The following is a 22,380-nucleotide window of genomic DNA, read 5'->3' on the forward strand; positions in this document are numbered from 1 at the left end:
ATTAGAAATTTCATAATTATGTCCACAAGTACCTGTGGTCTATAACACAATTCCATTGATGGCGCCTAGAACACAATCCTAATGATGGCGTCTGGAACATAATAACAATGATGGCGCCTAGAACACAATCCTAATGATGGCGTCTGGAACATAATAACAATGATGGCGCCTAGAACATGATAACAATGATGGCGCCTAGAACACAATCCTAATGATGGCGCCTAGAACATGATAACAATGATGGCGCCTAGAACATGATAACAATGATGGCGCCTAGAACACAATCCTAATGATGGCGTATGATACGTAATCTTAATGATGAAGCCTGGAAGACAATCCCAACGGTGGCGCCTAGTACTCTATCTCAGCCAGCTGGTAACGGTGTGCTGTAGACGAACCCAATGATAATTTGTAAACGCAAAATGACATCTGCAAGGCAAGTACAATGTCAAATATATGCTGAAATACCAGAGTACCAATCCATACACCCGTCCCACGCCTAATGGTCATAAAGAAACATCTGCAATATATATTGTCTTGGTAAGGCTACGAATGGGTCCCGTGTTTGGTAATAGAGCAAAATAAAAAAAAAGTTCAAAATCAAAATGTAACATATAGTTAAAGTGTTATATGGGTTTGTCGAATTTCTAATAAGCACAGTTTAGTGAGATCCTAACCTGAATCGAGAAACAGCAGCCATGATACATCACATCAGGTGTCGGTCGGCACTAAGGAGGCGGGAAAAGACTATTCATACCAATGCGTGGGAACAAAAGTGCATTTGAGGATTATTAAGCCTACTAACGTCCAAACATCCACGATACTCCGGGAACTTCCCCAGAGGTTACGCGATCTAGCGAAAGTGATCGTAACCCCGAAGTATGAAGATGACTTCCAAAGAGATACGTCATAAACAGACAAGAGACTTATGTACATTTCAAAATTGAATAAAAATTAAAAAAAAAAAAAAAATTATCGAATCAAAATGCCGCCAAGGAAAATATGTCATAAATCGGTCTCCCATATTTTAGAGAGATCCCCGGACAATCGAAAGGCTTACACGGACTGACAACACCATACCATAATGTCTTTTACTTTACTTTAACAGGTAGATTTTTATCATTATTATCAAATTCGTGACGGAGGATTAGCATGCCCGTCGGTGAGTATATGTGTAAGTAATAGGTAGTATGGGTGTAAGTAATAGGTAGTATGGGTGTAAGTAATAGGTATATATCATTACATTGTCCTGTTGATATCCCCCTCTACTCGGTTATCACTGCACTCGGTACACCCAGCCATGACGATTACGATTTTGTGGACTTCACCTTCATGTAGATTCCCATTAATACATTTTTGTTTGTTACGTACGCACAATAAATATTTAAATATCTGGGAATGTGTATATTTATTGTTGTTTGGAAAATTAAAATGTGTAATTTAATATGATTCAGTTCAAAATGTGTTTAAGTGCATATGATTAATATCGAGTGTTGGAAAACCGTCAGTCCACGTATCCGGCGAGGAGGAAGGGAAAAGTCAGGCGTGACATCATACAGATTCCATCGTTATAAATTACAATATAAAACATTTTATCATAGCCAAGGTGATAAAATGGTCAAGGGTTATTATTGTCAATTATTTATTTTATTAATCAATGTTGTAAATACCTAGCTCTGAATCCCTGACTGACAAGTAACATACCTGTCAAGGTGATATGTAGTGTGTAACAGGTAGATAGACAAAGTGCCAGTCGTCACACCTGATATTGGTACACAGAGAAGTCAGACAGGAGATGATTGGCTGACTCTGTCTGGGCCCGGTGACGTCACCACACGAGGTGTATATGATATTATTTTCCAGTTTTATTGTGTATATGGGACATGTGCACGAGACACGGTGTGTATTATATGGATATTAAGACAACATGAAGAAGAAATACGAATTTTGGGAGAAGTTGAGTTTGAAGTGCGTGTTGATTGGTGATACTGGGGTCGGGAAGAGTAGTCTGGCTGCCCGAGTGTCTAACAGGTCCTTCAAGACGGACTACACACCAACGTTGTTTGATAATTATGCGGGTAAGTTATTTCATATCATACAAGTTTCAAAAAAAAATATGACGAAGTAGTCTATATTTATATTTGGCCGATTCATTCGTGTGCTCATATCAAGGATAAATGTTCAAACAAGTTACTCGTATTGTATGAATAAGACTAAGAATGAAGAACAATGTTTTTAACTAAAACGGCTATTAGAGCAGTTATATGGGTTATATGAGTTATATGGGGTCTGATGTATGTGTTATAGGTCTGTTCATGTTGCTTGTTAAAAAAGTTACTACATGTATGAAAGAAGAGTACAGTAGTGGTATCATATGTGTGTTAGGTCTGTACCTAGCTGTTACGGTCCGGTTCCACTATCAAATTCAAATAAAGCCTCCCTCCCATCCCTTACATTTGTCACATACTCGCATCATTTTTTACACTCCGGAGTTTCTACATGATAGGTGATGAGATGTAGCGGTTTCCAGAGATTTACATGGTAATTACCTATATTGTGTCACGATAGGTGATGAGATGTAGCGGTTTCCAGAGATAGGTAATTACCTATATTGTGTCACGATAGGTGATGAGATGTAGCGGTTTCCAGAGATAGGTAATTACCTATATTGTGTCACGCTTGGCACACATGTATAGCAGTTTCCGTACCGAAATCTCACCGCTCCTTTGTTTTTAAAAGTTACACCACAAATACCACATTTTAAAAACTGTCTAGTTAACTAGTGGTTGTGTATAAAGTGGGTACATACTAGAGACACTCCTATCACCAATTCAGTAGCTCATTACAAACTACTAAATCGTATGAAATAATACCGCGGAGTTGTGTATATCCCAGCCTATCCTAGAATACCAGCCATATGTCAGCAACCATGCATGTGGTAATGGGGTTTTTTAATCTGTTTACGTTATGTTAGCTTCATATGCAAATTGTTCACAACTTCAAATCTTCCAACATATGTCCTTGGGGGCTTGATGTTTTCCTCTTTCCCTCCCAATGTGCGGCTCTGCCCAATTTCCTTGTATATATAAAGATACTAATAAAATATATTTTAATCAATTTCCTCCCTTTTGCACTTATATTAAAAATCGAATATCGATACATTGCTATAATCAATATTAACAATAAAATAATGTTCAATATTATATTGTTGTACATATTGATTATTCATGTTCAATATCTGTTGAGATCGTACCCAGTTAGGTGTCTATAGAGCTAACTGATCATAACATTCAGTTCGATTTTTGACGTTGTATCACACCAGCCGTCGTGTTGTATTGACACATTTTGTTAAGATTGATTTGAGATGGTTCAGTCTGCTTTACTCAACTGTCGAGATTTCTTTAACACCGATATGTGTGAATCAATGTGGTAGAACAGCTGTTGATATCGGGCATCATACTGAGGATGTAGGGATTAGTCTCTCCCAGTCTGGTAACATAACTATACACACATATACACTGGGAGACACGAATGTACTAGTTTTTTCATATTTTCTACTAATTCTGAAATTTTCACCAATTTTACCATAAAAGATCTAATTTAACCCAACCCAGTCCATTTTTTCAGCAGCGTATCTAATTATGAATTTTCATGGCTAATTTTCGACGGTCAAAGCTAGTTCTGTGAATCATATCCAATTTAACATGACCACCGTCTAATTCTATCGAGCTATCTAGAAATCATGAACTTTACACTATTTATTTCATGACTATCTAAAAGTTTCCCCGACAGTCTAGAAATGTCCGACAGGGTCTATTTTTTTCTCCACTGACGCGAATTCTGCTCCTCGAATCTAGTATTGACGGAGCAATCCAGTTTTCGTGAAAATCGCCTAATATTAAACATCATGACGAATATTGCGAGATTCGCCTCGGGCGGTTCTGTCGCGCGGCAATACCAGCACTGCCAGCCGTAGACTACTTTACCTGGACAGCAGCCATCCGTGACCATCGAGTCCCGCGGCTAGCCTCGACTTGGGAGCGCTCAGCCGTGAAGCGGTCCTACCATAATCACCTATACTTACGATGTCGGTACCGACTCAAATGATACAGACGATTCGTTCTTCCACAATTTACAATATTATCGGAAATAAATACACTACATTTAACTAAATTTCATACGTCTAATTTAAAAATTCGTATAATGACAGGAAGGTGGTATAATATATATATAAAGGAGATTTTTGCAATGAAAGTATTGGAGACGAGTTCCATCATCTATTTATGTTAAAGTGTACCCTGAACGAAAAACGATAATCAAATGTGTTATTCTTTGTAACCACCAAAGAAGAATGTCGAAAACCGCATCAAAATCGGTTGGCCGAGTGCCGAGATATCGCACATCGAAGTACGCGATTTGCACCTGTCGATCGACTGCTAATCAGCGTATCGGTCAGTCACGCTGATTTGGAACTCTTCAGTCTATGACGTCACAGGTTGAACAGAGTGACTGGTATGGTGGCCAGTAGCATAGAGGACAGTGTGAACAGTATCAGTACAAATATGTTCGAATACGATCTGGACATGAGATTTGAGGTTGTTGAATTTGGCGAATATTGCCGACGAGAAGTCGGAATCCAACAATATAAGTTTGAGTTAAAAAAAAAAAATAATAACATAGTGAAATTGACTCTGAAAATGACCGCTTGGTTTACACAGACTGGTGTAATAATCGGTCAATCACCAATAAATGTATATTAGTTATGTGTTTACCATTTCTTACTCGTTACCAAAGAAAGCAACACAGCATCAACAAATTAAACTAAAATAATGTGCCATTTCATTCGCAAATTAATATTCAAATAAACATACCAACAATACAACAGTTCTGGATACTCTGGTTTGTGAGAAAAGACGAACACACGTACAGTAAATTCAAGCGTTATATTCTATGCAAAACCCGCTTTAGTCATGAAGGACACTTAATTTAGAAAGTAATATATTATAATCATCATGATCTACCATATACTAAATCTCTCTCCCGTATGAATACCAGTGTTAAAGTCTACAACAAACTTCTACATATACAGATTTTATCCCTTATTTTACATGTCATGGTCTCAGGGATCAAGGACGATTAAATGCTTGAGAAAGACATAATTTATATACGATCGTTGTCAGTGAAATTATATAAAAGTGATTCGCAACAATTATAATATAATTGATACTTTCTGTACAGGTATAAAGCATAGGTACTTATTAAAACCATTATTTTAGCTCCGTTTTTAATGATAAAACACAAACAATTTATTTCATCGTGACTTATCATAATTAATACTAAAATTTATAAACTCGTAATGATTTTCGTGTATGATTTTTTTTTTCCCTCCAAATTTTATGTATTTTTTTGCTTTTATTTTTGTAATTGTGTCATTATTATGAAGTGATCGAGACCCTGGTGGTTTTGCTTTCAATTCGTGTCGCAAGTCATATCTTCACTTAAAAAAGGACTTTTAAAAGATGTATAAACATGTTCGGAGAATTACGAATTCTCAAGTTTGAATTGGTTAGTATACTGCTAAACAATTACCAGGTGTGAAATTACGGTCCACAAGCTCATCACACCTGGCACTGCACCACAGGTGTCCGTGATTTCTGGTGTTCTAATCAGCACACGCCGTGAGTTCACGCGTTTGGTTTCTGTGCACTTCAAAGGAGTTCCGAAAACATGGTTTTACAGGTTGTTTGTACATAAATTGAGCTTGAATTTTATTAAGAATTGCGTTTATACTATAGGGAATACATTTTGTTGAAATCAAACACATTATTTTTGGAATTCAGTGAGTTTCGTTTTCTATACAAACGAATAAAAAATCATATCTCAAACGTTTGTCTATAGAATAATTAACCTAAATTACCTCATTCATATATGTACCCATGATGTTGAAATTTACTCTATGAATCTTGTCTGGGAGTTACTGAGCTTTCATGGACACGTTTTATCAATTGCGGACAATTACCCAAAAATCACAAATAACAGTATAATTTCTGTTTTGGCTAATAAAAAAAACCCAAAATGATCAGCATTTATTTCACATCTTGAATGAATTGCATTTTAAACTTGTGTTACTAGAAGTATTATAACCGAAATCAATACTGGTACATGTGTATGTAACAAACCTGTCATGCCCCCATAATAAAGGCTATATGATGTAAGTCATTATAAACGGCCGGTTATTCAAATGTCATACATGTTACAACGACCCGTTAAAATAAAAAAAATATGAATAAAATATTTTAATATAAATGTTATATACGACCTGTTATAATAGAAAATAGGTAAGATGATACACGCTGTATTTGGCCCGTTATAATAGAAAATTAGTAAGATGTTACATGTTGTGTATGGCTCGTTATGAGAGAAAATTAGTGAGATGCTACATGTTATATATGGCACCGTTTAAAAAGAAAGTTATATGTCCCTGGTTTCGGTAGCACTTGTTATTAACTAATTCACAAATATAACTCAGAGAGTTTATTCAGCACTTTCCTTTTTTTTGTCTTATTCGCATTAATTACAGGCACGTGTTCACGTTTGTTTCTATATATTTCCTATATGGCGGCTCCAATCGTGTTCAACCTGTGACGTCACAGGTCAGAGGTCACCAAAACGAGGTATTCGGCTTTGGGCTTCAGGTGTGTTTTCGAGAAAAATCACAATTACTCGGAAATGGGTCGGCCGATTTTGATGCGGTTTTCTGCATTCTTGTTTATTAATCAATACCAATAACATATTAAAATGTAATTTTTCATTCAGGGTACACTTTAACATATTGAAATGAAAATTATTCGTTCAAAATGCATCCCACAGTATTACTGTATTAACCCAAGTATTCATAAAATGAGAGGTCTAATATCTATATGTCATACATGCAATTACTGAGGGTTTATGTCCCTGTTGTAAACCTATATTATATTACCTAGCAGGAGCTTGATTATCAAAAGGAGAACGATTAAGGAATGAGCATGAAAGGACAATGATAAGATGAAGGAGCGTGCAAACGTAGTTAGTTTGTTCTAGGCAGATATTATGTTATTGTGTGTAAATCAAATATTTTTGTTAGACATAAATTCATTTTTGTATAATTATCTGTATTCCTTTCACTTTCTCTCTTTAGTCTTCCTTTCTAATTTGTCAATCGTAAAATTAATGTAAATGTCCATTGTTTGTGTCACATTGTTGTAAAAATGTTTGGAGGAGGGGGCTTTAATAAGTTGTATAACTTCTGCCCAATCCTCATGCCTACATTTGAAGCAATAAAAATATGTTTTTAAAAAAAAACCCACCTATATTTGCTTGTATATTTAGGTAAATTACATTTTTACTTTATACATGATTCCAACAAGGAATATGTAAGAAAACATATTTAAATATCTTGCATTTCTATAGCAAGTTTGCCTAAATTGTCTTATTATTTAGAAACAGAACTAATGGAATCCCTATGATGTCGCACACATCGCTCGGCGACTCTCATCAGGCAGAACGTTTATCATTTGTTGACCATTCAGTGTACAGTGGACCCGCGATAATCCGGACGCCGATAGTCCGGAAAACTCGCAGTCCGGACGGAAATGCACGGGAACGGATTTCCGTAACGTTATTTGTACTCACCAGTCAGGAAATTCGGATTCCTATTCTGGAAGCCCATTTTGGGAACGGAACGTACTTTTCATTAGTAAATTTCCCGCAATAATCCGGACGATTTTTTCACCACGAGGAGAAAAAATGTCGGAGCAAGTCACACGTGTCGACAGCTGTACACAGACTGTTGCTTGACACTGTGCGTAGTCATAGCGACCGCTGCCAGGTCATAGCCCCGGGTGTTTACCTGTGTTACAAAGTGTAACTTTTGTTTTTATAACGGTACATTACTTTTTCTCTACGACCTTTTTAAACTTTACAGTATTAAAGGATTTATAGTATAGCCTGGTCTTGCTTTTATGAACTTGACGTACAATATCTATTATAGTTATTTTACAGACGGCAACTTTTATAGGAACACATATTGCTATTTCGTAATTAGCAAGAATTTACGCACAAACATACAGTACGTGATACCATAATTAATCAATCTCAAATACATGTAATAAATTTATGATCGGTAATTAACATCATGAACACTTGTATTGGGTAAACACGGATATCGGCTTTGTAACACCGTTACGTGAAACGACGACTCATTGAAAGATGCACGTTATTAATTACATACACATTTACGTATTAAGCAGTGATCACAAGAACTGGGTTGATTACACACAAATTAGTCAATAGTCGTATGATACTTAATTAAGCGTCACATTGTTAAGTTAATACGGGTTTAATAATTATCGGACTTCTTCGGTAGTTCTCGCTGGTGTAGCGTACTTTTAGATACATAGCTTGGGGTTTCTGGTACGTAAAAATCATAAAAAAAACATGGACTGATGGTAAGTTGTAAAATCCGGGTCTTTTATTTAAGGTATTTAACGTTTGTAATTTCTGCTTGTTTGTGAACCTCCGGGACGTGACACATGTGTGGTGTTTGTAGGACACATATGCCCGCTATAAATAAAACAACTTTCACTTTACATGTTCTTTTAAAAACAAAGTTTATTTTTTACTTTCTACAAAAGAAATCAAAAATCATATCAGAAACATAAGTATATTTATTGTTAAAAAGTCTGACAATTAGACGTGTTTATGAAACGTCCCGGATTGTATGTAATCAAGGGAGATAACTCTTACACGACAATTTTTTTGACCTGGTAGACGAAATTCGGCAGTCCGGAAAACTCGTAATCCGGACGGTTTGGACTGGGAACGAAGGTGTTCGGATTATCGAGGGTCCACTGTACATCACAAGTTTGAATACAAACGTTTGATTCACGGTATCGGAGACATATGACATATCTGACGGTATTATAAAGATGAACGTGTTTTTGATAATATCAATATAATTGTGCATTTACATTTTTGTATGTGTATATGTATTTAGTGAAAATATTCTATTGTTCTGTGTAGGGGGGGGGGGGGGGGGGGATCATATGTATAAATATGTGTAGGTTATTTTCGAATCCCATGAGATCCAAATTGTACATAATATGTATATATCTAACCCGTACTCCACTTTGTGTTTGTATTTCTGTTATATATACCAATACAGCTGACCCGCTAAATCTGGACGCCGATAGTCCGTAAAACTCACAATCCCGACGGAAATGTCGGGGAACGAATTTCCGTAACGTTATATTTGTACTCACAAGTCCGGAAGTTCTGATTCCGAATCCGGAGCTCCATATCGGAAACGAAATGTTAGTTAAGTAAAATTCCAGCAGTAATCCGGACGTTTTTCTCATCACATAGATAAAAAGTCTGAGTTGGTCACCCGTGTCGACAGGTGAACAGGTAGTAGATCGCGGTCGCTTGACACACAGAGTAGTCATAGCAACCGCTGCGAGATCTTAGCCCCCGGCATTAACCCGTACAATTTAGTTTTTGTAACGGTACCTTGGTTTTCTATACAGCGATCGAATCAATTAAAGGATTATAGACCGGTCTTTTTTTGTTTAAAATGTTTATTCAATTCAATCCTTACGACTTATAAGCATGCTGAAAATGACAGAATACAATTCTTTATCTTCACTATTTTTAAAATGCAATTTAACGAAAGATAGACAGCATCAATATACAATGTAATGACGATACAGATGTTATGACATTTCTGAGCGGTAATATCGAATGAATGAGTGGTGTGTGGAGTATACAACAGTGTAGTCATATTGCAAACATAGAAACTGATAAGAGTGAAAACAAAAACAGCTAATTCAGGCGATATCTAGAACGTGCTGTAAAACACAATTTCAAATTCTCTGATATCAATATATGTTATTCCGAAGTTAGCACGTACGAATCCATAAAGCTATATAGGATTATCACTGATCATATATAAGGAAAGAATATCTTTAATAACACGAAACGTTTTATCAAATTTCAAATTCTTTATTGACTTTAGGCCATACGGCCCATAAGTACATATTATAAACATATTATTATTATCAGGTGTTTCACAAATTGAATTAAAAACATCGGCTTGGAACGACGACGCTTTGCTGATAATACTACTGATAAACCGTAAGGTTTAAAGTAATAAATGAATTGAATTGAATTGAAAGATTTTATTATATAACACAGTTGTTTTCTTTATGTCAAACGTAAGACATGATAGTTCAACACATCTTTTTTTTTTTTTTTACAAATCTTCTATTTCATGTTTGATTCATAATGACTATACTGGTCACACTATACACAACAAAATATGCACAGAGAAGTCGGTTTCAACATGTTACATGAAATGCATACATATTATACCCTCGGCGTCATTATAAATGTATGGATAATAAAAAACAGTTCAATATTCAGTAAGAAACATCTATAGAATATCGGAGACACTATATAGGATTTATAGTTTAGTTGTTTTTCTATATCTCATCAGAGACTTGTATATCACAAGTCTCTAATCTCATCGATGTGATACATACAGTTTCAAATTTTCTTATTAGTAAGCTTGTATATATTAGAGCTCGGATAGTGTAACCCATTGCTAATTACAATATTCCTCTATATTTAACCAGGGACGTATATAGTGGATATATAGGTCTCTGATGCAGGCATCTGTTCCAAAGAAGATGTACTTAGAGGTTCGGCAAATAACAAAAATGTTGATACCCGACAATAAACGTAAAAGATAACGTTTGTACCTTCGAAGTCTTATATTGTAGGACTAATATACTTGTCATGTTAAATACAGAACCAGCTTTTGGTGGTGGAATAATGATCTACACAACTAATGAAGTGCTACCCAAACGCAGATTTGACCTTGAAGCCCAAAATGATGAAATAATGTGGATTGAATTTCAAATTGACAATAATAAATATCTCCTTTGTGTACTTTACAAACCCCCCTGGCAACATTCAAATTCAGGCATCTGGACAAGACTTAAACACTCCCTTGATCTAGCTTTTAATTACACTCCACATGTTCTACTGACAGGCGATACTAACACTGATCTACTACTAGGTAATAACAACGATCTTAGCATACTTACCCAACTATATAATCTAACTAACATTGTCACCAGCCCAACACGGGTAACTAATACAAGTCAATCCCTAATCGACCCATTTTTCACTAGTGACTCTATCAGAACCGATCTATCCATGGTTATACCTGTTTTAGAAACCATAAGTGATCATAGAGCAGTTCTTGTCTCTATATTATCCCCTTTGCTCAAACAAAATTCTTTTAAGCGAAAAATTTGGCTTTTTAACAGAGCAGATATTCTGAACCTTAAAACTGAAGTTGCTCACGTAAACTGGAATAACCTTTTTTCCAATGTTGAAAATGTAAGTGAAAAAACTGATATCTTTACTAATACCCTTACTAGAATTTTGGAAAAGCATATTCCTAAAAAAACTATTACTGTGAATAAAAATGACAAGCCATGGATGAACGGAGATCTACGAAAGGCAATAAAGCGTAGAAACAGACTAAGGAAACACTTTATAAGAGTTAAGTCACCACAATCTGAAATTAAATTCAAACGTGCAAGAAACAAAGTAAGTAACATGCTCAAACACGCTAAGGCTCTTTTCTACGAGAATATTGATGGACAAATAAATGATAAGTCAGCTAACCCTAGAACTTATTGGAAACTAATGCGCATGCTGCTGAAAGGTAATACAATCTCTGATCTTCCTCCTTTGCTAAATCCAACAACTAACTGCCTTACTTCAGACAACTTTGAAAAATCAAATATTCTTAACAACTTTTTTCAATCTGTTTCTAACCTGGACAACCCCGATGCTGTTTCTAACCTGGACAACCCCGATGATGATACACCCTACTTTGAAACCCAGACTGACACATCCCTTTCCGAAATAATTATAACTGAACAAGAAGTGTCTGATACTATCAATACTCTAGATACTAACAAAGCCGCTGGTCCCGACGGTATTAGCCATAAGATGTTAAAAATACTTACCCCGGAAATAGTTGCGCCGCTTACTCTTATATTCAACGAATCTCTTCGTACTTCTGTATTTCCCGAATCATGGAAGCTTGCCTATGTCACTCCCATTTTCAAAAAAGGTGAACCTGAACTTGCTAATAACTATAGACCCATCTCACTTCTTAGCTGTCTTGGAAAACTATTTGAACGCATTGTCCACAAGCACATCTACAACTATCTTTTTAGTAATGAACTTATCTATAACTTACAGTCTGGCTTCCTACCTAACCACTCTACTACTCACCAACTAATCGAATTATATCACAACATACTTCTTGCCCTGGAGAATCATGAATATACTGCTATTGTTTTTTGTGACTTTTCTAAAGCTTTCGACAGAGTTTGGCATAAGGGTCTCTTAATAAAACTAGAAAAATATGGGATAAAAGACAAACTTCTGGATTGGATAAAAAATTACTTAACAAACAGGCGTCAATCAGTTGTACTGCAAAATTCTATTTCTTCACAATTATCCATAAAAGCTGGAGTTCCTCAGGGATCAGTATTAGGGCCACTTCTCTTCCTGGTTTATATTAATGATATCTCCAACACACTACTTTCTGTTACAAGACTATTTGCCGACGACACCGCACTAACACACTCTTCCAAAAATTTACTCGATGTTGAACAGGTAATAAACTTTGACATGGAACAAATGAATCTCTGGTCGAAAAAATGGTTAATGACTTTCAATCCCACTAAAACGGAAATAATCATGATTTCTAATACCGCAATTCCTTCTAACCCTAAATTTCTTTTCGATAACACGCCGATCCCTATTGTAACCAGTCACAAACATCTAGGTGTAGTCCTTAACAGTGGCGGTACATGGAATACCCATATCGAAGACAATATAAACAGAACCATAAAATACATAGCAACTTTACGAAAATTAAAATACATTTTAAAAAGGAAAAATTTAGAAAAAATATACCTTGTTTTTATTAGACCACTTTTTGAGTATGCCTCTGAAGTATGGGACAACTGTAATGCCACTTTAACTAACAAACTTGAGAATATGCAGTTCGAAGCTGGTCGAATCATAACCGGTTTACCTATTTTTACTAAGAAAGAGTTTATATATAGTGAACTAGGGTGGCAGTCATTAGCTGATAGACGGAAAAATAGAAAATTGTGTATGTTTTATAATATTCGTAATGATAACTCTCCTTCTTTCCTAAAGTCCCTACTCCCACACACAGTGTCTAACTATACTAACTACAACCTAAGAAACAGAGATGACTATCAAAATCCTTACTATAGACTGCAAATTACAAAATCATCTTTTATCCCAAACACAACTAATTCTTGGAACAACCTACCAACTGAAGCAAAATCATCGCAATCCATCAGACAATTTAAGACCTTTCTAACTCACCAAGATACTAATCCACCACAAATTCAACAATTCCTTGAATATGGTTCAAGAAAAGCCAATATTTTACATTGTCAATTACGTAATCGCTGTAGTCCTTTAAAGCACGACCTTCATAAAGCCCATCTTTCAGAAAACGCTATCTGTGACTGTGGACACTATTGCGAAAATTCTTCCCACTTCTTCCTACACTGTAAAAACCATGAACAGTCCCGTAACAAAATGATTGATTCCTTGAACTGGTATAACAGAATCACCGTAGAACATCTTTTGTCTGGGGACCCAAATCTAGACACTAACCATAATATTCTTATCTGTAGGTCTGTACAAACGTTTATTCTAGATTCCAAAAGATTCAACATATAGTATCTACTTGCTTGTTTCTACTAATAAGATATCTACCATTTGTATCAAAAGCCGGGTTGTTAGTGCTATTCTTATGTTTCTTCCTTTCTTTTTTCTCCTTACTGTTTTCTCCCTTTTCAATTATTTTTTTTAATAAATCTAAACCTCTTTTTCGAACACCATAAGTATATCATAAGTATCCTAAAGTATCATTTAAATCATATTACTTTATCATGAAATTACATATATAGACTGCATCGTGTTTCAGTGGTCCTGCCGGCGAAGTAAGGTTAAGTAATTAGGTATTCCATGGAGTGATCAAAGATGGACAACGTCAGACTGGAGAAAGCTTCTAAGCACAGGATGTGACGAACTCTTAGAAAGTAGAAGGATCGGAGTGTATGAACAGTAGTGTTTTACTTGCGCCGTCAGGGCCACTGAAACCTCTTGCATGTATAAACGATAAACATTATATCATACTTGGTGTTCACAATCTATTTCGCTGCTTTACATTTTCCAACCTTTTGTTTAAAAAAAAAGTTTAATAATTATGTCACGTGAAACATTGTATATACACATTTGTTACGGAAAGGACGTTGGTAAGTTGCATAACTTTTGTCCAATCCATTTGTCATTATGCAATAAAATTGATTTAAACTAAACAGAACCAGCTTATAGTTCATCCCAAAAAGGGGGCGGGGATTTACCTGTGCTCTCGCCTAAGGCAGGAAGCCAACCAGCAGGTTCAATTTAGAAATGCCCCAGGCCTTGTAATCAACAACTGTCCAGGTGTCCTTGTGAAGTGGATGACAAGAGGTTTTCGATACAATATTCTTTCTTTTATTAATACAATACAATACAAAATATTTTATTAACGTGTCACGTGTCAATATTACAGATATATAAAATACAGTAGAAGTCATAAAAACTTTACAAGTTGCATTAAAATTATATTCACATCCAGACTTATGAGACACAATATAGTAAAAAGTTCTGTTAAATATAGGTAAAACAGGATCTTCTGCGATACATCAGATAGAGTGAAGAAGCTAAAATAGGCTGAAGATCATCACTTGTCATAAGATAATGAAATTGTTCATATGGGTTTAATTCTAAAAAGTTTGGACAATAATTGCTTGCTTCACTAAATAAAATTCGCCTAATATCTGAATAAAACTCACAGTCAATTAAAAAATGGCGCTCGTCTTCTACTAATCCTGACTGACATAAAATACATTTCCTCTCATGTAATGCTAAGGGAGGACGAGAATACCGGCCTGTCTCTATTTTCAATTTCAAATTACCACAACGGAACTTGGCTAACGTTTGCCTATGCTTAAAATTTACAACAGTATATATATATGATTCTGGGGTAAAAACAGATTTAAACGTACGGTAAGTACGCAACTTAATCGTTTATTGATACAAAATTTGCCTCAATTGAATAACAATAAATATGTAATCGTCGTATTGTGAATGTAATACTTTTATTTTTTCAGGTGTCTTATGATATTGATGTACATGCAGCACATTTAATGAAAATTTAACTGGAACAATCTGCAAAAAAAGTGAATGTATCGTATGTGATATCAGAAATATAGATATACATCATGTGATATACATAATGTATGTATCTTATCGTGTATGTATCGCATATTTATAGCTTGAACACTTAATTCGAGTTGGTACCGACACCGTATAGGTGATTATGGTAGGACCGCTTCACGGCTGAGCGCTCCCAAGTCGAGGCTAGCCGCGGGACTCGATGGTCACGGATGGCTGCTGTCCAGGTAAAGTAGTCTACGGCTGGCAGTGCTGGTATTGCCGCGCGACAGAACCGCCCGAGGCGAATCTCGCAATATTCGTCATGATGTTTAATATTAGGCGATTTTCACGAAAACTGGATTGCTCCGTCAATATTAGATTCGAGGAGCAGAATTCGCGTCAGTGGAGAACAAAATAGACCCTGTCGGACATTTCTAGACTGTCGGGGAAACTTTTAGATAGTCATGAAATAAATAGTGTAAAGTTCATGATTTCTAGATAGCTCGATAGAATTAGACGGTGGTCATATTAAATTGGATATGATTCACAGAACTAGCTTTGACCGTCGAAAATTAGCCATGAAAATTCATAATTAGATACGATGCTGAAAAAATGGACTGGGTTGGGTTAAATTAGATCTTTTTTGGTAAAATTGGTGAAAATTTCAGAATTAGTAGAAAATATGAAAAAACTAGTACATTCGTGTCTCCCAGTGATACCGGCTGATAGTCGGAGTTTCCTCATACCGTATAACTCCAAAAGTTAAGACGTTTAGACAGATGATGTCGAACTTGCAGATTTGGGGACATTGAACTGTTAAATAGAATCGAATTCAAAACAGCATGATGACACAGACGGGGTTTTTGATTTATAGCTATGTAGTAAGTAACCCACAAGTATTCAGTGATGATTCAGCCACCTTCGATACACTAGCCATGACCCTGGGAGCTGCCAGTCGTACAACTTCCAATATATACACCTGGGGTGCATTTTATACCCTGATGCACCTGTACTACCCCAGTTTATACCTGTGATGTCATCACAGTCAGCCACCATATAAACATCTCGCACACCCCGAGGGGGCTCTCCATACCTACCTGTAGCCCACCCCCGCCCGATCTGTAGCCCACCCCCGCCCGATCTGTAGCTACCCACCCACCTGTTCACCACTGTTTACACCTGTGAAGTCATCACAGTCACTCGCCCAACAAACACGTCGCACACCCAGGGGGTCTTCCTCCCCCTAAATAGACATACCCAGCATTTCCGGATATTATTAATGTAAGTAACAGCGGACCCGTTAAATTATTTCCTGATGCACCTATCCCGTTACACTTTTACCTGATACACACCTGTACAGGTAGATAACGGTACTGCTCACCTCATAGCTTGGTCACGCGAGGCTGAACTTGGTTGTGGGTCCTGTCACAGCGACTTCAGTATACTTGTCATGCAATGAAAGTTGTATACGCCCCCCCCCCCCCCCCCCCCCCCCCCCCCTTCCCCCACCGTCCTAAATCAACTAGTCCATACTAACTAGTCTATATCAACTAGTCCATACTTACTTGTCTGTATCAACTAGTCCATACTTACTTGTCTGTATCAACTAGTCCATACTTACTTGTCTGTATCAACTAGTCCATACTAACTAGTCTATATCTTTTACTTACAGCAACTGTAACCGTTGACAACAGACCATACCACCTGAGTCTGTTCGACACTGCTGGCAAGGTAGGCATCTTAAACATGTTGGTCCATACAATAGGTCTGGTAACCGGCTATTGATACTAAAATTAGAAAATTAATTAAATGTATATGTATTTTGGTTGATCTACTAACATAACAGAAAAGAAATTTAAAAAACAACATTTTTTTGTGTATCTATATTATGTTATTTCTTTATTTCGTGAATTATAAAGCAAGATTTATGAACCGTGATATATATATATATCAAACTTTCTGTAATTTGCTTTGAGTGTTACACAGCGTTTCATTCTCGGACGATAAATTGCGAAAATTAATCTCTCCATTATTACCTTCTTAGAATAACATTCCTGCATGCCCATTTACTGTCGATGGGACTGTTTGAGCGTGTATCCATCGGGCTTTTTACACGTTTGGAGGTTTTCGAGGACGCTTTATGAAGTTAAAACTAATTAATTTATTAGTATATACATGTAGTGTATTCGTGTATTCTAGCTGTTTCGCGAGACTCGCCGTACGCTCAATAGCGGAACATTGATAGCCGCGAAGGATTGGATTTAAATTATTTAATTTAAACAAATTGTATTGGCATATTGATTATGTAGATGTACATTGTACACAAATTGACTGGGCACAAGTTTTCAAACTTATACTTAGCCCGTCCAGATAGCCGCGAGGGCCGACGTATGTACTGGTCAGTGTCATAATAGGGGAGTTTTTCTAGGCCTGCATGGTTTGAATATGATTTGAAATTGAAGAAAAAAAAAATCATACTGATAAAAACTGTTGAACAAGCATAACGTTCCATTTCTATAGGGAGTACTTAGGGGCTCTTAAAAAACTCCACAATCCGAATCACTTGAAAACCCCGGCTTGTGAGAAGTATTATCTTATCAAATCAGCACACATTGGAGAGTTGTTTGGGCTTCCGGTTTTATTTTTTTTTTCTCCTCGTGCCGGAAATACACTTGTAAGTTGTATTCGAGGTGACACGCGACAAACAACACTTTAAGAATTGTTATAATTCTTTATCTTTTTCCGGACGACGCTGTCCGTCAGGGACAACGTCGGGATAGCACGGAGAGTTGATATTTAAATACACAAGAGGAAGCAAGCATGTCAATAATGAACCTCGCCTTGTGTAAATTCGTGCTTTATGATTATGACATCACTATTTATTCACTCATTTTTTTTTATATGAAAAAAAAAATTTGAAGTAAAGAATTGGGATTTGGATATCAAAAATTATTTTTTGATATGAGGTTAAAAGCGAATTTTTTTATATAGGAACATAGTGAATAAAAGTAAAACGTCGCCTCATACGAGATGTAAAGAATAGCTGTTCTTCCTTCAGCAGCATTCTAAAATGATAATCCTTGTTACATTTCGATATTGTTTTCTGTACAAAAATGCACTTAACAAAGGCGTGTGCTATTTCACCCTGTACCACTACTCTTAAACATGTAAGTCACTCGAAAATTTATTATAGAAATAAAATGATATTATTCCATAACTAGGCGATATCATTTTACGTTGTGTAGGTATAGCCTGACAGTTTGTACCTCCAGGTACCATCATTTTTAGATGTTAGTGACGTAATTAAAGGATTCGAGCTAGAGGTTTTGAATAAACTGAGAAACTGTAAACCGTTTGTTTAGCTATATAGTCTCACGTTTGGTGTTAACAGGAGGACTTTAACAAGCTGAGGGTGCTGTCCTACATCAACAGTGACGTGTTCCTAGTCTGTTTCTCTGTAAACAACCCGGAGTCCCTGGAGAATGCCGAGGCTTGCTGGGTACCGGAACTCCGACAGTACATGCCGGACACGCCCTTCGTATTGGTGGGTACCCAGACGGACATCCGAGCCAAGAAACCCAACACCCGGGACCAGGTACGTACAACCGTCTAGTCAGTGATAAATAAAGGGTATTTATAATATAATAACAATGCTGCAACTTATATTTCATTTTTACCAATGAAATATTGAAAATGGTTCATTGTATAAAAGTGATATATTCACTAGTGTTACAGTCTATACTTAATTGTACCAGTAGAGGAGGTCTAATTACACATAGACTGTAACAAAGTCTCAGGTCCCTGTGCTAACTCTAGGATAGGTCTAATTACACATAGACTGTAACAAAGTCTCAGGTCCCTGTGCTAACTCTAGGATAGGTCTAATTACACATAGACTGTAACAAAGTCTCAGGTCCCTGTGCTAACTCTAGGATAGGTCTAATTACACATAGACTGTAACAAAGTCTCAGGTCCCTGTGCTAACTCTAGGATAGGTCTAATTACACATAGACTGTAACAAAGTCTCAGGTCCCTGTGCTAACACTGGGATAGGTCTAATTACACATAGACTGTAACAAAGTCTCAGGTCCCTGTGCTAACACTGGGATAGGTCTAATTACACATAGACTGTAACAAAGTCTCAGGTCCCTGTGCTAACACTGGGATAGGTCTAATTACACATAGACTGTAACAAAGTCTCAGGTCCCTGTGCTAACTCTAGGATATGTCTAATTACACATAGACTGTAACAAAGTCTCAGGTCCCTGTGCTAACTCTAGGATAGGTCTAATTACACATAGACTGTAACAAAGTCTCAGGTCCCTGTGCTAACTCTAGGATAGGTCTAATTACACATAGACTGTAACAAAGTCTCAGGTCCCTGTGCTAACACTGGGATAGGTCTAATTACACACAGACTGTAACAAAGTCTCAGGTCCCTGTGCACGGTGGGCAGCGAATACTTGGAAATACATCGGTACTTACATCAAGGACACACCTCTGGTATTTAAGTGACCGGTCACCCTATGACGATCAATATAAACAGGTGTGTCCTTGATGTAAGTACCGATGTATTTCCAAGTATTCGCTCTGTAGTGTAAAACATACTTATTTTTCCTTACTTCCTTCTTGATTCTAGGAATGTGCCAACAGGGTCAATTTGAAAAATAAGCTTACTCGAGTAATTTGCATTTTCGCTTTTTTGTTTTTGAGACTGAGCATCAAAATAGCAACCTACATGTAGCAATTCAAATAAAATCTCGTCCAGTAAATTGTCATCGGTTTCAGTTATAGGACAGACTCTCACGTATTTTGTAATATTGAAGTGTAGGTTGTATAATAAAACTTCCTCCACCATGGACATCGTGGTTGTTGGTGATTGTGTTCGAGCTTTTAACTTTTTATTTATTGATATAGACAGCCGTCTCTGTATACAAAAATATAATACCCGGAGTTGTAAATTATTCAAATCTTTACTATTTAGAAAACTTGTCTTGTTATTTTAAGCCTTTAAATGATGTTCGAGAATTAAATCACTGCAGATACTTAATTATGCACAACCCAACATACTTGAGAAAAAACCCTAATTGACATTCCTGGTAGAATCCAGACTTACTCTTTGTCAGCTTTGCTTTCCCTCAATGAACCTTTTCAAGATGGCGACACAATCTTATAATTCAGATTTTTTCGAACATGTGTATTATAATTATCTGAAGAAGACTATATGACATTTATTCGTGTTTAAGGTTGTACGAAATTCTGTCATATCGGCTAAGCAGGCATCTGAGGTTGCCAACAGAGTGGGCGCCATTTCTTACATCGAGTGCTCCGCCATGACGGGTGAAGGCATCGAAGACCTGACTGGGGATATCATCATGGGCGCCCATCGCGCATGGGAGACGAAATGTATGAAAAAAACAAAGTGTTGCAACTGTAAAATCTTGTGATGAGAGATTTTCTATAGAACTCTTCAACCCCAAAGGTTGTGAATTGATACTCGGCGGGCAACCGATTCAGCGACGATTGTCGCCGTGGCCTCCCAGGCTGTGTCATGACGTCACAGTATATGACGTGACTCCCAACACTCACACGCATTGGATGTAACTCAAAATTCAATGCTGTGGAGGTTCTGCATTCAATCTCGAGAACGATTCTACTCTGCATAATTACCTGAATCCAGATTACGACGGAATTTCAAACAGGAAGTGATGTTTAAAGAGATTATTATGTCAAGAGGTCAGCAGGACAAGAGCGCTAATCGAATGCCAAGGACTGCTGTACAAAGAGACATAATCTCGAGAAAAGCAGGTCACGTGGTACGAGGTGTAAAGGATACCGTACTGGACAGAATTTCGCTCAAAGTGCAATACCGGAAGTGGACAAACTGACATGTAAGACTCTTCAAAGGTTGTAACACTGTAAAACGGTCACACGGAAAACAGTTATTGCGTCAGCATTGATTAACTAATAAACGTCATTTAGCTTAAGTTTAATCGTCATTCATTGAAATTCGTAAGCTGCGTTACGTCAGCAGTACACGTAGAACAGTCATGCATTATCAGTAGTGTGGTGTGGCGCAGTGTATTAGAGGATCCTCGCCGGACGAACAGTTCCGGAGATAAATGCGCAAGCCACCTCGCGATTAGCTTTAAACCGGAAGTATGACAAACGGTATCGAGCGAATGTTTATGATCACCTCATTTTTATTAAAGTAAACAGGTGAAGTTTGCATTTGTTTTCCCTTTATTTTGTTCTTCATACAACAGCGAAAATCAAACACAGCTACTTAATTTAAATAGTGCTTTCCGCCATGTAATTATACTTGGTCATACAAGATATTAATTAGACTTGATCACGGACGATATTCATTAGCCTTAGTCACTCAAGATAGATATTATTATTGGCTACAGTACATATTATTTATCAGGTTTGCAGACTTTATTATACTAGATATTCATTAGACTCGGTTAAACAAGATATTCATTATACTTTGTCACACCAGATATCCATCACAATGGGTCACACTAGAAATCCATGACACTGGGTCACACTACATATTCATTAGACTTCGTCACACTAGATATTCATTAGACTTCGTCACACTAGATATTCATTAGACTTTGTCACACTAGATATTTATCAGACTTTGTCACACTAGATATTTATCAGACTTTGTCACTTGTCACACTACATATTCATTAGACTTCGTCACACTAGATATTCATTAGACTTTGTCACACTAGATATTTATCAGACTTTGTCACACTAGATATTTATCAGACTTTGTCACACTAGATATTTATCAGACTTTGTCACACTACATATTCATTAGACTTTGTCACACTAGATATTTATCAGACTTTGTCACACTAGATATTCATTAGACTTTGTCACACTAGATATTCATTAGACTTCGTCACACTAGATATTTATCAGACTTTGTCACACTAGATATTCATTAGACTTTGTCACACTAGATATTCATTAGACTTTGTCACACTAGATATC

At 36.6% G+C, this 22,380-nt stretch overlaps 1 protein-coding gene across 1 annotated transcript; it reads left to right on the top strand.

Annotated features, from left to right (window-relative positions):
• The first annotated feature begins 1,816 nt into the window (after positions 1-1,816).
• LOC117323971 (cell division control protein 42 homolog) lies at positions 1,817-21,601 on the top strand. The gene is made up of 4 exons (XM_033879541.1): positions 1,817-2,078; positions 17,045-17,103; positions 18,764-18,967; positions 20,619-21,601. Exons 1-4 carry the CDS (start codon positions 1,928-1,930, stop codon positions 20,817-20,819), a joined length of 615 nt encoding a protein of 204 aa, XP_033735432.1. The 5' UTR covers positions 1,817-1,927; the 3' UTR covers positions 20,820-21,601.
• Positions 21,602-22,380: the final 779 nt, after the last annotated feature.

This window comes from Pecten maximus, chromosome 3 (genome assembly GCF_902652985.1).
Source record: "Pecten maximus chromosome 3, xPecMax1.1, whole genome shotgun sequence".
Taxonomy (NCBI): domain Eukaryota; kingdom Metazoa; phylum Mollusca; class Bivalvia; order Pectinida; family Pectinidae; genus Pecten; species Pecten maximus.